This window comes from Microcaecilia unicolor, chromosome 8 (genome assembly GCF_901765095.1).
Source record: "Microcaecilia unicolor chromosome 8, aMicUni1.1, whole genome shotgun sequence".
NCBI classification, from domain to species: Eukaryota; Metazoa; Chordata; class Amphibia; order Gymnophiona; family Siphonopidae; genus Microcaecilia; species Microcaecilia unicolor.
In genome coordinates this window covers 121,038,685-121,057,823 of record NC_044038.1, presented here as the reverse complement: position 1 = coordinate 121,057,823, position 19,139 = coordinate 121,038,685, and the positions used below count along the sequence as shown (strand labels likewise).

At 48.9% G+C, this 19,139-nt stretch overlaps 1 protein-coding gene across 6 annotated transcripts in view; it reads right to left on the bottom strand.

Annotated features, from left to right (window-relative positions):
• RUFY1 (RUN and FYVE domain containing 1) overlaps positions 1 to 19,139 on the bottom strand; it is a 744,748-nt gene that overhangs the window by 184,456 nt on the left and 541,153 nt on the right. For 5 of the 6 annotated variants that reach the window (XM_030213172.1, XM_030213171.1, XM_030213174.1 and 2 more), the window contains one exon: positions 4,552 to 4,671. The exons of the other annotated variant lie outside the window; for it this stretch is intronic. In XM_030213172.1, the coding sequence (XP_030069032.1) occupies positions 4,552 to 4,671 (120 nt within the window). The remainder of the gene's footprint in view (positions 1 to 4,551; positions 4,672 to 19,139) is intronic. 6 annotated transcript variants of the gene reach the window in all.

Here is a 19,139-nt window from a genome sequence, read left to right as displayed (position 1 = left end):
TACCCAGCGACCCTCCTCTGCCCTGCCCTGCATGCACCCAGATGTCCAGCAGTGACCCTCCTCTCCCCTGCCCTGCATGCACCCATGTCCAGCAGTGTACCCTCCTCTCCCATGCATGCACCCATGTCCAGCAGTGTACCCTCCTCTCCCCTGCCTTGCATGCTCCCAGATGTCCAGCAGTGACCCTTCTCTCCCCTATATGCACCCCATGTCCAGCAGTGTACCCTCCTCTCCCCTGCCTTGCATGCTCCCAGATGTCCAGCAGTGACCCTTCTCTCCCCTGCATGCACCCATGTCCAGCAGTGACCCTCCTTTCCCCTGCCCTGCATGCACCCATACCCAGCGACCCTCCTCTGCCCTGCCCTGCATGCACCCATGTCCAGCAGTGACCCTCCTCTCCCCTGCCCTGCATGCACCCATACCCAGCGACCCCCTCCACCCATGCCCAGCAGCAACTCCCTTTTCCCCCCTGCCACCCCCTCCCAAGTTGTATCGCGAATTCTTCTCCTCCCTCCCTCCCGATCCGGTCCCTCACCGCCCACTTGTTTTTTGAATTCTTCGGGGCAGGCAGTCTTGCCTGCCCGCTTCCAGCGCTGACTGTCCTCCCTTGCCGATTCGCGCTTCAAAATGGCCACCGAGACTTCAGCTGAAGTCTCGCGAGGCCGCCTCTGGAAGTCTCGGCGGCCATTTTTAAAGCGCGAATCGGCAAGGGAGGACAGTCAGCGCTGGAAGCGGGCAGGCAAGACTGCCTGCCCCGAAGAATTAAAAAAACAAGCAGGCGGTGAGGGAGGGAGGAGAGCCAGAGAGCCGGCTCGCTATTTTCAACAACCGGCTCACAAGCCGGAAGAAAATTTAACAACCGGCTCTTGCGAGCCGGTGCGAGCCGGCTCCAGCACACCACTGCGCACACATATAACTGCTCACCAATTGGGAGATAATCATACATGTTACACTCAATGCAAAAGACTGGAAAGAACCCCTCTTGCTGCTGGACTGCTGACTCCATCTTAGTATGTTTGAGTTTTTCAATAATTTAAAACTTGCTAAAGTATTAAGGATATTAGCCTAATGTGAAAATGTCTTTTTAGTTTATATGATATATTGTGTGATTTATTTAGTGTTTCTTTCTTAGATGGTAATGAAATGTATGTAAAACTCTGTAACAGCACTCCTTGCTTGTTATCCTAATTATAATAACTGACTATAAATGAGAGGTTGTGCTAGGGGTGGGCAGGACGAAGACTAAATTAGGTCCTGCAGTGCCTGCTAGAGGCTGTTAATGCTGTGGTACAAAGTTCAAGTTTTAAAACTAAAGGGAAAAGATTATGGAGATTAGTTGAGAAAATTTGCTGTTTTATATTTTTATTTTTCCTATCACTAACCTACAATTCCTCCTTTAAACCCCAATCTTTAAGTTCCCAAAGCACAAAGCAAAATAGTGTTCACTTACCAGAGAAATGTCCTCTTCTCTCAGAACTTCTCAGAAAGAAAGTTCAGTGGGACCTTTCCTCTATATAGTTTCAAAATACTAAACTAGGTAATTCTCTGTCCCTGGGGGGGGGGGGGGGGGCTCACAAAGTATGTTAAATGCTGTATGGTCTTCACACTCATCAGCCTCTGCTCAGATAGATACCACCCTATAATGAGAAACTAGACAAGAAAATCTGTACCCTTGGAAAGATAGTATATGTATCTTGCACAACATAGAGTTGATGAGCTGCAATATGAGCTGACAGCACCGCAATATGAGCTTTCTTGGCCCAAAATAAAATGAAACACGATAAAATACTTAAAAAAAAACAACAAACATAAGAAAAGAGAAACAAAAGAAAACATTGGAAGGCACAGATATAAAAATAAAAGCTTCTCACAAAAACAAATGTGAGAGCTTTATATTCCCATCTGTTTGGCAGCATAAAAAACAAAACTGAGCAGACTACTAGAAGCAGGAAGGGATGTGCATGCTCAGAAGTTTACAACACATTCTGAGCTCTGGGACAGCTCAACCATCTTGGTGACAAATGATGCCATCACAGATCTATGTGCTTATCAAGCCTGCTTGTTTAGGAAAATCCAGTGAAATCTATTGGATCCCAGCACTGTTCCTCCCCCCACCTCCTTAACCCTAAATTAGCATGCTGTCTTCCCAGCCTGGCCTAACAGCAAACCTCACCAGCAAAGCCATGCGTTCTCCATGCATGTGTACTTTCAAAGCCTACTCTAAATGAGGACTGACAAAAACATCTTGAATAATAGAGTCTGGAAGTGGGGTGCTTATATGCACTGGTGCACATATGTGCGCTCCAGAACTTGCATTATATATTGAAACAAATGAGCAAGATTAACAAGAAAGTCCTCAGAAGAATGAGTGGGAACTGAAATAAGGACAACCTGAAAGTAAAAGATGTCAGACTTACCAAGGTATGCAGGAGAAGTGCTGGAATGAAAGGGGTAAAGGCATAGTTCAAGATCATAGAAAATTAATTAGAAGACCTGGAGGTCTGCAGAGGGCAGCAATGTTAGGAGTACATTTCAAGATTAATCCAGATTAAATGGGAGAGAAGTCTGTGTGTGTGCTTGTGGGGGGGATAGAAAAAGAAAGAGAAAAGGACAAAGAAAAGGAGGCGAAGCTGACACCATCGCCACAACCAATCAAGAAGGGGGAAATAGAGGAGGAGCTTTCTTCTGCAAAATGTTTAAATGTTCCTAATTGTATGATATTTTCTTAATAATAAAGGGGGTCTTTGAAGATTAGCACATATTGGGGCTCATTTTCAAAACAGAAAAACATCTCAAAAACAGCACAGATTGGCATTTGGACATTTTTCTCAGAAAAACGTTCGAATTGCAATTTTTGAAACTCAGATTTCAGACATTTTTCTCTGCAGTGCATCCAAATCACAAGGGGGCATGCTGGGGGCAGGATTTTGGGGGTTCCCAAAACTTGGAAGTTTTTCTGCTATGATGGAACAAAGCAAAAACGTCCAGGACTAAAAGTTAGATATTTTGGTGTAGACCAATTTCAAGCATGCCTAGGCCACAAAAAGGTGCCCTAAATGATGAGATGACCACTGGAATGATTAAGGTATAGTAACATAACATAGTAGATGACGGCAGAAAAAGACCTTAATGGTCCATCCAGTCTGCCCAACAAGATAAACTCATATGTGCCATTTTTTGTGCATACCTTACCTTGATTTGTACCTGTCTTTTTCAGGGCACAGACCATATAAGTCTGCCCAGCACTATTCCCGCCCCCCAACCACCCGCCCCGCCTCCCACCACCGGCTCTGGCACAGACCATATAAGTCTGCCCAGCACTATCCCCACCTCCCAACCACCAGCCCTGCCTCCCACCACCGGCTAAGCTTCTGGGGATCCCTTCCTTCTGAGCAGGATTCTCCCTCAGTGGTCACTGACCCCTTTCTATCCACCAAAGATGCGATATACCAGCCTCTATGACAGCTTCAGATGTTATGGCCAATCCTTTTAGAGCAGCAAGCAGGTCCCCTGGAGTAGCCTCGTGGTCAGTGCAATGCACTGTGGAGAAGGGGACCCAGGCCCATATCCCACTGTACATCCCCACCAAAAACCTACTGTACCTACATATAGGTAGTGGTGTACAGTAGGTTTTTGGAGGGGTGTACAGTTGGGTACAGTAGTTTTTTGGAGGGCTCACCATATAATGGGGTAATGGTGAGATGTGTACCCGAGACCTTTTATATGAAGTCCACTGCAGTGTCCCCTAGGGTGCCCTACTGCTCTGCTGGGACATCTGTGTGGCTAGTCTGCTAAGAATTCTGACACCCCACATATCCCAACGGCTTGTTTTTGTGCACTTTTCCCATGGATAGTTTTCTTTTTTCTGAAAATGGTCCTAAAAGATAGAGACACTGAGCACAAAAACATCTATCAAATGGACATTTTCAAAACAAAAAAGTTTTTTTCTGGTTTGAAAATGGGCACGTTCGCTACTGTATTTTGGGACATTTTGTGAAAAATGTCCAAAATCAGATTTAGATGTCATATCGAAAATGCCCCTCATTATTTGCAGCAGGGCCCCCATAGGAATAAAATGGGTCTTATGGCAGATAACATGCATTAGTCTTTAGTAAAAGATCCCTAAGTTTCTTCATAGGAAAATACGTGCATTTTTAAAAATTAGAATATTGAAATTTACACTCCAGAAAAAAAAATTAAAAGGAAATGGAATACATCATAAAAACAGTAAACAAAAACCCTACTACAGATTAATTCAGGACAATTCACAAGACTACATCAAAAGGAAAGACAGAAACTGGAAGTCAAAAACATCAAAATCGACGGATTTCATGGAAAACAACTGTTCCACAAACTAGCTCATAAATCCTTTATGAAGGTTCAACCACTGCTGACACACACACACATGGGGAAAATAACATTTTGCAATCTCTGCCTGTCCAAAAGAAATTTCTCCAAACATTAATATTTCTACTAATATTTCTAAATAGTTGTATTCTTCTCTTTACTCTGATTATATTTCTTGCTGGTACAAATTAACAAGTCTCCTACCGTTGCCTGCCTAATTCTTCAAGTTGTTGCTCTGAACTCTTAATCTTCCCACCAAATTCACACTTCACCTTTTCATTTTTTTCTTCAGCTTCCTGTCTAGCCTGTTCCAATTCTTGTAGTCTATAATAAAACATAGTATAAAAATGTTAATGCTTATTTAAACCTTGATTCATTACTCTATTTGACATTAATCTTTGCTCGTTTCACTCATTAAGGGATTCTTTTACAAAGCCGCGCAAGCAAATGAAGAAGCCCATAGGAATTAAATGGGCTTCCACACATTTGCAGCACAGTATGTTAATGCTCTACAAGATTTTGGAGTTACACTTGTAAGCAGTTTACAATATATCAATACAAAAATACAACAGAATATCTAAAACAGAAGCAAATATAGTCAAGAATGAGTGAATGATACATACCTGTAGCAGGTGTTCTCCGAGGACAGCAGGCTGATTGTTCTCACGACTGGGTGACGTCCGCGGCAGCCCCCACCAACCGGAACAAAACTTCGCGGGCGGTCCCGCACGCAGGGCACGCCCACCGCGCATACGCGGCCGTCTTCCCGCCCGTGCGTGACCGTTCCCGCTCAGTTGAATGACAAGCAAAAATGATGAAACGCAACTCCAAAGGAGAGGAGGGAGGGAAGGTGAGAACAATCAGCCTGCTGTCCTCGGAGAACACCTGCTACAGGTATGTATCATTCACTTTCTCCGAGGACAAGCAGGCTGCTTGTTCTCACGACTGGGGTATCCGTAGCTCTCAGGCTCACTCAAAACAAGAACCCAGGTCAATTTAACCTCGCAACGGCGAGGGAACAACAGAAAATTGACCTACGAAGAACAACTAACTGAGAGTGCAGCCTGACCAGAATAATTCGGGTCCTGGAGGGTGGAGTTGGATTTACACCCCAAACAGATTCTGCAGCACCGACTGCCCGAACCGACTGTCGCGTCGGGTATCCTGCTGGAGGCAGTAATGTGATGTGAATGTGTGGACAGATGACCACGTCGCAGCCTTGCAAATCTCTTCAATAGTGGCTGACTTCAAGTGAGCCACCGACGCTGCCATGGCTCTGACACTATGAGCCGTGACATGATCCTCAAGAGCCAGCCCAGCCTGGGCATAAGTGAAGGAAATGCAATCTGCTAGCCAATTGGAGATGGTGCGTTTCCCGACAGCGACCCCTATCCTGTTAGGGTCGAAAGAAACAAACAATTGGGCGGACTGTCTGTGGGGCTGTGTCCGCTCCAAGTAGAAGGCCAATGCTCTTTTGCAGTCCAATGTGTGCAACTGACGTTCAGCAGGGCGGGTATGCGGTCTGGGAAAGAATGTTGGCAAGACAATTGACTGGTTAAGATGGAACTCCGACACCACCTTCGGCAGGAACTTTGGGTGAGTGCGGAGCACTACTCTGTTGTGATGAAATTTGGTATACGGAGCATGAGCTACCAGGGCTTGAAGCTCACTGACCCTACGAGCTGAAGTAACTGCCACCAAGAAAATGACCTTCCAGGTCAAGTACTTCAGATGGCAGGTATTCAGTGGCTCAAAAGGAGGTTTCATCAGCTGGATGAGGACGACGTTGAGATCCCATGACACTGTAGGAGGCTTGATAGGGGGCTTTGACAAAAGCAGGCCTCTCATGAAGCGAACGACTAAAGGCTCTCCAGAGATGGCTTTACCTTCCACACGATAATGGTAAGCACTAATTGCACTAAGGTGATTCCTTACTGAGTTGGTCTTGAGGCCAGACTCTGATAAGTGCAGAAGGTATTCAAGCAGGTTCTGTGCAGGGCAAGAACGAGGTTCTAGGGCCTTGCTCTCACAACAAACGACAAACCTCCTCCACTTGAAAAAGTAACTCCTTTTAGTGGAATCCTTCCTAGAGGCAAGCAAGACACGGGAGACACCCTCAGACAGACCCAACGCAGCGAAGTCTACACCCTCAACATCCAGGCCGTGAGAGCCAGAGACTGAAGGTTGGGGTGCAGCAACGCCCCGTCGTTCTGCGAAATGAGAGTCGAAAAACACTCCAATCTCCACGGTTCTTCGGAGGACAACTCCAGAAGAAGAGGGAACCAGATCTGACAGGGCCAAAAGGGCGCTATCAGAATCATGGTGCCGCGGTCTTGCTTGAGCTTCAGTAAGGTCTTCCCCACCAAAGGTATGGGAGGATAAGCATACAGGAGGCCGGTCCCCCAATGGAGGAGAAAGGCATCCGACGCTAGCCTGCCGTGTGTCCGAAGTCTGGAACAGAACAGAGGCAGCTTGTGGTTGGTCTGAGAGGCGAAAAGGTCCACCGAGGGGGTGCCCCACTCTCGGAAGATCTTGCGTACCACTCTGGAATGGAGCGACCACTCGTGCGGTTGCATGACTCTGCTCAGTCTGTCGGCCAGACTGTTGTTTACGCCTGCCAGGTATGTGGCTTGGAGGAGCATGCCGAACTGGCAAGCCCAACGCCACATCCAGACGGCTTCCTGACACAGGGGGAGAGATCCGGTGCCCCCCTGCTTGTTGATGTAATACATTGCAACCTGATTGTCTGTCCGAATTTGGATAATTTGACAGGACAGCCAATCTCTGAAAGCCTTCAGTGCGTTCCAGATCGCTCGGAGCTCCAGGAGGTTGATCTGCAGATCCTTTTCCTGGAGGGACCACAGTCCCTGGGTGTGAAGCCCATCGACATGAGCTCCCCACCCCAGGCGAGATGCATCCGTCGTCAGCACTTTCATGGGCTGTGGAATTTGGAATGGACGTCCCAGGGTCAAATTGGTCCGAATGGTCCACCAGAGCAGTGAAGTGCAGCAACTGGTGGAGAGGCGGATGACATCTTCTAGATTCCCGGTGGCTTGAAACCACTGGGAAGCTAGGGTCCATTGAGCAGATCTCATGTGAAGACGAGCCATGGGAGTCACATGAACTGTGGAGGCCATATGACCCAGAAGTCTCAACATCTGCCGAGCTGTGATCTGCTGAGACGCTCTGGTCTGTGAAGCCAGGGACAGGAGGTTGTTGGCCCTCGCTTCGGGAAGGTAGGCCTGAGCTGTCTGGGTATTCAGCAGAGCTCCTATGAATTCCAGAGACTGGGCTGGCTGGAGATGGGACTTTGGGTAATTTATCACAAACCCCAGCAGCTCCAGGAGTTGAATAGTGCACTGCATGGACCGGAGGGCTCCTGCCTCCGAGGTGTTCTTGACCAGCCAATCGTCAAGATATGGGAACACGTGCACTCCCAGCTTGCGTAGATACGCCGCTACCACCACGAGGCACTTTGTAAACACCCGTGGGGCAGAGGCGAGCCCAAAGGGCAGCACACAATACTGAAAGTGCCGTGCGCCCAGGCGGAATCTGAGATACTGTCTGTGAGCTGGCAGTATCGGGATGTGAGTGTATGCGTCCTTTAAATCCAGGGAACATAGCCAATCGTTTTTCTGAATCATTGGCAGAAGGGTGCCCAAGGAAAGCATCCTGAACTTTTCTTTGACCAGGAATTTGTTCAGGCCTCTCAGGTCTAGGATGGGACGCATCCCCCCTGTTTTCTTTTCCACAAGGAAGTACCTGGAATAGAATCCCTGCCCTTCCTGCCCGGGTGGTATGGGCTCCACCGCAATGGCGCTGAGAAGGGCGGAGAGTTCCTCTGCAAGTACCTGCTTGTGATGGGAGCTGAAGGATTGAGCTCCCGGAGGACAATTTGGTGGCAGGGAGGCCAAATTCAGGGCGTATCCACACCGCACTATTTGGAGAACCCACTGGTCGGAGGTTATGAGAGGCCACCTTTGGTGAAAAAATTTCAACCTCCCTCCGACCGGCAGATCGTTCGGTACGGACACTTTGAGGGCGGCTATGTTCCCATGGATCCAGTCAAAAGCCCGTCCCCGGCTTTTGCTGTGGAGGCGCAGGGGGCTGCTTAGGCGCACGCTGTTGACGAGAACGAGCGCGCTGGGACTGTCCCTGTGCCTGACGAGGCCTTCGGGCCGGCTGGGTGTACCTACGCTTGGGAAAAGCATAGGGCGCAGCCTGCCGGGCCCGGGAAAAACATCCACCTGCTGAGGTGGATGCTGAAGGCGCCCGGTGGGAGAGCTTGTCGAGGGCGGTTTCCCGCTGATGCAGTTGGTCCACCAGCTGCTCGACCTTCTCACCAAAAATATTATCCCCCCGGCAAGGGACGTCGGCCAGTCTCTGCTGGGTGCGGTTGTCCAGGTCAGAGGCACGCAGCCATGAGAGCCTGCGCATCACTATACCTTGGGCCGCAGCACGAGATGCCACGTCACAGGTGTCATATATACCCCTGGACAGGAACTTTCTGCACGCCTTCAGCTGCCTGACCACCTCCTGAAAAGGCCTGGACTGCTCCGGCGGGAGCTTGTCAACCAGGTCCGCCAGTTGCTTCACATTATTCCGCATGTGGATGCTCGTGTAGAGCTGGTAAGACTGGATGCGGGTCACGAGCATGGAAGATTGGTAGGCCTTCCTCCCAAACGAGTCCAGAGTGCGAGATTCCCGCCCCGGGGGCGCCGAGGCGGTATCCCTCGAACTCCGTGCCCTCTTGAGAGCAGAGTCCACGACCGCCGAGTCATGAGGCAATTGGGGCCGCATTAACTCTGGGTCCGAATGGATTCTGTATTGGGACTCTGCTTTCTTGGGGATGGTGGGATTAGATAAAGGTCTCACCCAGTTCCGAAGCAGTGTCTCTTTGAGGACATTGTGCAACGGTACCGTGGAGGACTCTCTAGGTGGTGATGGATAATCGAGGACCTCGAGCATCTCAGCCCTCGGCTCATCCACAGAGACCACGGGGAAGGGAATGCATATAGACATGTCCCTGACAAAGGAGGCAAAGGAGAGGCTCTCAGGAGGCGAGAGCTTTCTCTCTGGTGAAGGCGTGGGGTCGGAGGGAAGGCCCACAGACTCCTCTGAGGAGAAATATCTGGGGTCCTTCTCCTCCCCCCACGAGGCCTCTTCCTCGGTGTCGGACATAAGCTCGTGCAGCTGAGTCCTCAACCGGGCCCGGCTCGACGTCGAGGCACCGAGGCCTCGGTGTCGTCGAGCGGTGGACTCCCGCGCCGGTGGGGATGAAGCTCCCTCCATCGACGGGAACTCCACCTGCGTGGCGGTCGAGACCGGCGCCGCAACCGGCGTCAAAGGCCTCGGCACCGGGCTAGAGCTCGCCAGCACCACAGTCAACGGCGCCGAGGGCGCAAGCACCCCCGGCGCCGGCACAGTCTGGCGCATCAGCCCTTCCAGGATCCCCGGAAGGATAGCTCGGAGGCACTCGTCCAGGCCCGCTGCCGGCAAAGACGGGGGGGCCGGTAGAGGCGTCGGTGCAGGAAGCTGCTCGGGTCCAGGAGACTGCACCAAAGTGCTGGGACCCTGACGCGGCGGTACCTCTACTACAGAGGGGGACCTCTCCTCTCGATGCTGACGCTTTCTCGGCATCGACTCCTCTCCGGCGCCGGGGGCCGGATGCATCGATGGCGACCGATGACGGTGCTTCTTTGTTTTCTTGCGATGCCCGTCATCGGCGCTAGGTGGAATGGAGGAGGAGGAGGTTGATCCCCCTCGGCCTCGAGGGACCGGGTCCGACAGGGTTCGGTCCCGAGGGCCCTGGGTAGAGGGAGTGACCGGGGCCGATTGCCCACGCGGTCTCTCACCCCTGCCGTCACCGGAGGACCGGCGGGACCTGTGCTCCTGGGGTCGATGCCATCGGTGCCAATTTCGCGGACATCGATACCGGTACCGAAGAACCGGCCGTCGATACCGATGCCGTCGAGGTCGACGTCGAGGGGCCGGCGCAAGTTCCAAAAAGACGGTCCCGAAGAACTTGCCTCGCTACTTGAGTCCGTTTCCGGAGACCAAGACACAAAGTACACGACTTGGTATCGTGCTCCGGCCCGAGGCACTGGAGGCACCAAGCGTGAGTGTCGGTCTGCGAGATAGGCCGGCCGCACCGACCACACTTTTAAAATCCACTCGGGACCTTCGAGGACATCGACGGAAAAATCGCGTCGGCGAAATCAAAGTCGTCGATGGTGGCGGTAAAATCACACCTCGAAAAGAAATCGACCGCGCGGCCACAAGGCCGCAACGCGACGCCCCCGCTAAAAGACGAGGGAAAACAAGTACAGCGCGTTTTTGTTTTTTTTTTTGAGAAAAAACAAAATTAAATGAAAAAATAAACGAAGATTCGCGAACAACGCGATCCGGTTTCTGGGGCTGAGAAAGAGAGAGGCGAACACGTCTCTCTCCAGGCGCGGAAAAGAAAAGACTGAGCGGGAACGGTCACGCACGGGCGGGAAGACAGCCGCGCATGTGCGGTGGACGTGCCCTGCGTGCGGGACCGCCCGAGAAGTTTTGTTCCGGTTGGTGGGGGCTGCCGCGGACGTCACCCAGTCGTGAGAACAAGCAGCCTGCTTGTCCTCGGAGAACCTCTGTTACTACCAGGCAGTGTAGACCCACTGGAACCATATATAAGTCTTATGTTTTGGAGTTTTATTTATTTAGATTTTGCTCACACCTTTTTCAGGAGTAGCTCAAGGTGAGTTACATTCAGGTACTCTGGATATTTCTCTGTCCCAGGAGGGCTCACAATCTAAGTTTGTACCTGAGGCAATGGGTGGTCCTATAAGCTTCCATAAGAAATACAGTAGGATCTACGGATACCCTTACACTATAATAATATAATATTCACTTGGCTATCATTTACTAATGGTTAGCATTTGTTATTTCTATGGGCCCTACGGCACAGTATGTTTGTTTACTGTTAGTAAATAAATCCCTTTGTATCTTGTTTCTAACAATTATGAGTGTAATTTTAAACAGGCCACCTAACTTGTGTGGTAGGTACAGAAACAAGCTGCATCAATTCTCATAGGGCTATCTCCCACTGTCCAGGTGATCCCTGCATCTTCAGTAGCTTGTAATGGGATAGTGTCACGGAAAATCTGAGGTGGCCACCATGGCACTATCTGGTTAGTACTCGGACGGTGCAGAGTGGAGTTACCCACACACTTCCAATATTCATCATGTCTAGAATCTACAAAAGCCAATGTGCATGTTATTATGCAGCCCCCAGTGCTATGGAACTTATTGCCTCTGTCCTGATGAACGGTGCTCTCTTTTGTGATAGTGAATTGCGATGTGTTGGAACTGCTCTTATCCATTAACTTTATCCTATTGCAAAATTGAGTTTTGGGATTTTCGAAATTCAGAGAAGCCTTCAAAAGCTGAAGATTGCAAAAACTCCAGGATCAGATGACTGTCCAGAGTTTTATGTTTAAAAATCATTTTTATTCAAACAAAGTAACAGTAAACAAGGCATTTCTAGTGACAAGTACATTTTTTCAATTTTTGACCCCCCTCCCCCCAACCCCCCCCCCTTTACATTCCCCTACCCCCCCTTCCCTCTTCTTCCCCCCCCCCCCTTTTTATAACATCCCAATACTTATAAGTTCAATAGATGACTTAGTGCTGATGGAGTCAGTGTATACCAAAAAGGTGCCCACTGTTGCTGGAATTTTTCCCCCCAACTGAGTTTCAAAGTCAACAATCCCCACTCTATCCGCATCATTAACAACATTCGCGCCCGCCACTGCTGGAGGGTGGGGGCGTTAGGCGACAGCCACTCCGCTAGAATAATTTGCTTGCCAACTATCACTGCTTGTGAGACGAAAGCTGTAAAGCCTTTCGCCAAAGGCCGCCGCATCTGAGGATGGCCAAACAGTAGAGCCGGGCTATAACTCCAGCGCTGGCGCCATATTGCATTGACGTAGTCTATGATTACCCTCCAGACTCCTATTTTCGTGCATGTCCAAAACATGTGCCCTAAGGTGGCACCCTCTGCTCCACACTTCGGGCATTCCCCCCAGGGCGACAGACCCATATAGAACGCTCTCCTGGGGGTATGTGCGTTCGAAAAACAAATTTATACTGTAATTCCCAATGTGTGGACTGGTAAGTCACTCGCCTGAGCGAAAGTGCATGAGATTGCACCAGTGCCGGTGCAATGTCAGCTCTAAGGTCTGCTGTCCACTACTGAGATAAGGTCTTGTAATCCGGCTCTGGCACGGTATCCTTTATGTGCCTGTGATGATGGGAGAGTGGCACTTTCTGCTGAGCCCCTAAAGAGAAAGCCAACGCAAGTTCCTCCTGTGCGTCCTCCGCAAGGTGTTCCCAGGGTAGTGACGCTACATAATGTTTCAACTGTTCATAATAAAACCGCTCTCCATCCAGAAGGCCAAACTCTTTCTGCAAGTCCACAAATGTTTTCATGCGTCCCTCCCGGGTCAGCACATGCAGCAGATATTCTAAGCCTCGTTTTTTCCATCTCCTAAACGTCCCATACATACGGCCTGGTTCAAAGGCCGCGTTATCACAGATGGGTAGGTACGGGGTAATCTTTGCCGAGAAATGATGCATCCTGCAGACCCATTTCCAGGTCGCCACTGCTGTTCCCATGATCAGGGACTGTTGTAAAGCCTGTGGAATGGGCGCTCCAGTCGAATGCAAATAATTGCTTAAGTGGGTCCCCGAGGTAAGGTCTAATTCTACAGTGGTATCTGAAAAATCACTTGTACCTCGGAACCAATCATTCACATTCCTCATCCCACTGGCCACATTAAAATACCGCACACTCAGCAGTCCGAGGCCACCATATTCCACCAGCGTGCATAGTACCTTCATAGGTAAACGAGCTCTTTTACCACGCCAAAGGTATTTTTGTACTACTCTGTCCAGCTCCTTCTCATCTTTCTTGTTCAGGTATAACGGTAGAGTCTGCAGGACGTATAACCACTTGGGGGCAATGATCATGTTAAATAAGGTTATTCAGCCCAACAGAGAGAGGGGCAACGCCATCCATGCTTGTAGACTGTTTTTTGTATCCGTTAACAATCTCTGTATGTTAAGATCGTACAACTCCCTCATCTCAGCCGGAACCATGACTCCTAAATATTTAATTTTGCCCGGGGCTATCTGGAAAGGTATCTGCCCTCCCCTATTCCCCCCCCCCCCCCCCCCCCCAGTGGGCCCTACAAATAGCGCAGCCAATTTTGATAGGTTTAACTTAAATCCGGACATGCACCCGTATTGCCTAATTTGTTTCAACAGAGCCTCTGTGAATCTTATTGGGTTGGTCACCCTCAGCAACAGATCATCAGCATATGCCAGCACTTTTATTGTCTGCCCTCCCATCGGGACCCCTTCAATACTTTTAGCTGCTTTCAATGTGCGCAGCAGGGGCTCCAATGCCAAGACAAACAGCAATGGAGAGAGGGGACATCCCTGCCTAGTGCCCCTCTCAATTTCAAATTCCCGACCTCGCAGGCCATTTACTAACACACTCGCCGTTGGATGGCAGTAGAGAACTTTGATTGTGTTCAAGAACCATCCATCAAAGCCCGTATGTTCTAGGGTCTGAAACAGGTAGTCCCACTGTACCTGATCAAATGCCTTTTCGGCGTCTAAGCTATGTACCCAGGCCGGTTCAGATTTCTCTATGCAAGCTGCCATTGCCAAAAGTAATCTATGAACATTCTGGGTGGCTTGCCGGCATCTCACAAATCCCACTTGCTCTTTGCCTATCAATCGGGGCAAGCAGCCTGCCAATCTCTCTGCCATCACCTTGGCCAACAACTTTGTATCTACATTAAGGAGTGAAATTGGCCTACAGGCATCTGCCCTGTCTGGTGACCTGCCAGGTTTAGGGATTTGCGTTATTAATGCCAAATTAGCGTATTGCGGGAATTGGCCTTCTTCTATTACTCCCTCATAATATTCCAACAGTGAAGCTAATGCCTCCGGGGACAGCAATTTATAATACTCCCCTGTAAATCCATCGGGTCCCGGGGCCGAACTGAGCTTTATTTATTTATTTATTTTGTTACATTTGTACCCCGCACTTTCCCACTCATGGCAGGCTCAATGCGGCTTACATGGGGCAATGGAGGGTTAAGTGACTTGCCCAGAGTCACAAGGAGCTGCCTGTGCCTGAGATGGGAATCAAACTCAGTTCCTCAGTTCCCCAGGACCAAAGTCCACCACCCTAACCACTGGGCCACTCCTCCACTCCACTTTAGTCCTTTAATCGCCCCTTTCAACTCCTCCAGGGTCAGGGGAGCATTCAATCCCTCTCTCTCTTCTACCTTGAGCCCATCTAGACCAGCTTTCTGTAAATAATCTTTCATTGTTTGTACTTCTCCTGCTGGCCCAGCGGCATATAATTTAAAATAGTATCTTTCAAATATTTGTCCAATCTCTTCCCTAGAATTAACAAGTGACCCTGCTTGATTTTTCAAAACTGCAATGGCCCAGGACCCCCACAATTCTTAATCACTCTCACCAACAGAGGGCCTGCTTTATTCCCAAATCTACTCAATTTATATTTGTAATATAGTGAGGACCGAGTCTCCCACTCATGTAGCCGGGTATTCAGCGCCACTTGGACCACTTTCAAGGCCTCTAAGGTCTCTGAAGTGGGTCTCCGTATGTGTGTGCGTCTTGCCTTCTGAAATTGCTTCTCTAGGTGTATAATACTAGCTACCTGACGCTTGCGCCAAAGACTACAGTACGCAATAATATCTCCCCTAAGCACTGCTTTGGACGCGTTCCAAAACAGCACCGGTTGTGTTTCTGCGTGCACCCCATTGTAGTTGGCATATGAATCCCACTTTCATGTAGGTAAGTCTGAAAATGCACATCTCCTTGTAAATAGGCTGTGAACCTCCATCCCCTTCCCCCCTCTCTGTCAGCAGGTATGGTTATATCCAGCCACACAAGAGCGTGGTCTGAGATCTTCTCGGGACCCACCTCCGCAGACTGTACCCAGGGGAACATGGTGGACTCTACCAATATATAGTCTAAACAGGCCAGGGTGCCATGCGCCTGTTATCTATGGGTATATTCCCAATCCCCGGGGTGTAAGATTCTCCAGGCATCAACCAACCGTAACATTCTCCGGAAGGCACAGAAATCTTTAAACCTTCGTCCTTGGTAGTGTGGGGAGGTGGGGCTCGATGTATCCAGTTCAGGATCTGAGGCCATATTGAAATCTCCTAAGACTATCATTTTTGCTGTTTTGTGTTACATAGTAACATAGTAGATGATGGCAGAAAAAGACCTGCACGGTCCATCTAGTCTGCCCAACAAGATAAACTCAAATGTGCTACTTCTTGTGTATGCCTTACCTTGATTTGTATCTGCCATTTTCAGGACCCAGACTGTAGAAGTCTTGCCCAACACTAGCCCCACCATCAAAACACCAGCCCCGCCTCCTAATCTCGGCTAAGCTTCTGAAGACACAGACCGTAGAAGTCTTGCCCAGCACTAGCCCCATCATCCAAAACCAGCCCCGCCTCCCAATCTCGGTTAAGCTTCTGAGGATCCATTCCTTCTACACAGGATTCCTTTATGTTTATCCCACGCATGCTTGAATTACACTACTGTTTTCAAATCCACCACCTCCTGCGGGAGGGCATTCCAAGTATCTACCACTATCTCCATGAAAAAGTACTTCCTGACATTTTTCTTGAGTCTGCCCCCTTTCACTCTCATATCATGTCCTCTCGTTCTACCGCCTTCCCATGTCCAGAAAAGGTTCGTTTGCGGATTAATACCTTTCAAATATTTGAACGTCTGTATCATATCACCCCTGTTTCTCCTTTCCTCCACGGTATACATGTTTAGGTCCGCAAGTCTCTCCTCATACGTCTTGTAACGCAAATCCCATACCATTCTCGTAGCTTTTCTTTGCACCGCTTCCATTTTTTTTACATCCTTAGCAAGGTACGGCCTCCAGAACTGAACACAATACTCCAGGTGGGGCCTCACCGACGACTTATACAGGGGCATTAGAACCTCTTTTCTTCTGCTGATCACTCCCCTTTCTATACAGCCTAGCAACCTTCTGGCTACGGCCACCGCCTTGTCACACTGTTTCGTCGCCTTCAGATCCTCAGATACTATCACCCCAAGATCCCTCTCCCCATCCGTAACTATCAGACTCTCCCCGCCTAACACATACTTCTCCCGTGGATTTCTACTCCCTAAGTGCATCACTTTGCATTTCTTCACATTGAATTTTAATTGCCAAACCTTAGACCATTCTTCTAGTTTCCGCAGATCCTTTTTCATGTTTTCCACTCCCTCCGGGGTGTCCACTCTGTTACAGATCTTAGTATCATCCGCAAATAGGCAAACTTTACCTTCTAACCCTTCGGCAATGTCACTCACAAATATATTGAACAGAATCGGCCCCAGCACCGATCCTTGAGGCACTCCACTACTTACCTTTCGCTCCTCTGAGCGAATTCCATTCACCACCACCCTCTGGCGTCTGTCCGTCAACCAGTTCCTAATCCAGTTCACCACTTCAGGTCCTATCTTCAGCCTGTCCAGTTTTTTCAAGAGCCTCCTGTGGGGAACCGGGTCAAAAGCTTTGCTGAAATCTAAGTAGATTACGTCCATAGCACGTCCTTGATTCAATTCTCCAGTCACCCAGTCAAAGAATTCAATGAGATTCGTTTGACATGATTTCCCTTTGGTAAAACCATGTTGTTTCGGATCCTGCAAGTTATTGGCTTCCAGGAAATTCACTATCCTGTCCTTCAGCATCGCTTCCATTACTTTTCCTATAACCGAAGTGAGGCTTACCGGCCTGTAGTTTCCAGCTTCTTCCCTATCTCCACTTTTGTGAAGCGGGACCACCTCCGCCGTTCTCCAATCGCACGGAACCTCTCCCGTCTCCAAGGATTTATTAAACAAATCTTTAAGAGGACCCGCCAGAACCTCTCTGAGCTCCCTCAATATCCTGGGATGGATCCCGTCCAGTCCCATGGCTTTGTCCACCTTTAGGTTTCCTAGTTGTTCATACACACTCTCTTCCGTGAACGGTGCTAAATCCACTCCATTCTCACATGTACTTTTGTCAGTCCATCTTGGTCCTTCTCCAGGATTTTCCTCTGTAAAAACAAAACAAAAGTATCAATTTAGCAAATTTGCCTTTTCTTCATCATTTTCTACATAGCAGTTCGCAGCATCTTTCAGTCTTACAATTCCCTTTTTAGTCATTTACCTTTCACTAATATACCTGAAGAAATTTTTGTCACCCCTCCTTACCTTTCTAGCCATTTGTTCTTCCGCATGCGCTTTCGCCAGACGTATCTCTCTCTTGGCTTCCTTCAGTTTCATCCGGTATTCCTCTCCGTGTTCCTCTTTTTGAGTTTTTCTGTATTTCTGGAACGCCAACTCTTTAGCCTTTATTTTCTCAGCCACTTGCTTGGAGAACCATATCGGTTTCCTTTTTCTCTTGCTTTTATTTACTCTCCTTACATAGAGGTTTGTGGCCCTATTAATAGTTTCTTTCAGCCTGGACCACTGCCCTTCCACTTCTTGTACGTCCTCCCAGCCCATCAGCTCCTTCCTCAGGTATTCCCCCATTTTACTAAAGTCAGCACGCTTGAACTCCAGGACTTTCAGTTTTGAGTGGCCACCCTCCTCTTCAGCCGTCATATCAAACCAAACCGTTTGAAGGTCACTGCTGCCCAGGTGGGCACCCACTCAGAAATTTGACACACTATCACCATTCGTGAGTACCAGATCTAGCGTTGCTCCCTCCCTCGTGGGTTCCGTCACCATTTGTCTGAGCAAAACACTTTGAAAAGCATCCACGATCTCTCTACTTCTTTCCGATTCTGCAGATGGAACCTTCCAATCTACATCTGGCAGATTGAAATCTCCCAACAACAGCACCTCTCTTTTCTTCCCCAACTTTTGAATATCAGCGATTAGATCTTTATCTAGTTCCTCCAATTGTGTCGGGGGTCTGTAGACAACACCCACGGGGACAGAGGTTCTATCCTCTCTTTTTAAGGTGATCCATATTGCTTCTTCCTTTCCACACTTCCCTATCATTTCAGTCGCTGTGATATCATTTCTCACATACAGAGCTACTCCTCCACCTTTACGCCCCTCTCTATCCTTCCTAAAAAGATTATAGCCTGGTATGTTTGCATCCCATTCATGGGAACCATTGAGCCATGTCTCTGTGACTGCAACTATGTCCAAGTCTGCCTCCAACATCAGGGCTTGAAGGTCATGAATTTTATTGCTTAGACTGTGAGCATTTGTGGTCATTGTTTTCCATCCATATTTTCTAGTATGTGTTTCGGTTTTAGTGATTTGGGGGTGTCTTTTCTCTTTGGGTACCTCCTTATCTTTTTGTTCCACCTTCCTTGCTTTTTCTTTTTCTTCCGCCTCAATTTTATTTTCAGGAACATCACAGTGCTGTAGTGGAGCAAAAGAATTCTGTAGTGGCAACACTTGTGAGGGCGGATGCTTCTGTGTCACATAACGAAGCCTGCCTGAGCCTACTGTGAACCATCTATTCTTAGGTGGTATTATCCTTTGAGGCAGTGGTGAGAATTTGCTATAATTCTGTGCAGTATGATTTTGTGCAGTCCTAGAAGTTGCTTTAAGTGCATACAAAGCGAATGCTACATACCTGTAGAAGGTATTCTCCGAGGACAGCAGGCTGATTGTTCTCACTGATAGGTGACGTCCACGGCAGCCCCTCCAATCGGAAACTTCACTAGCAA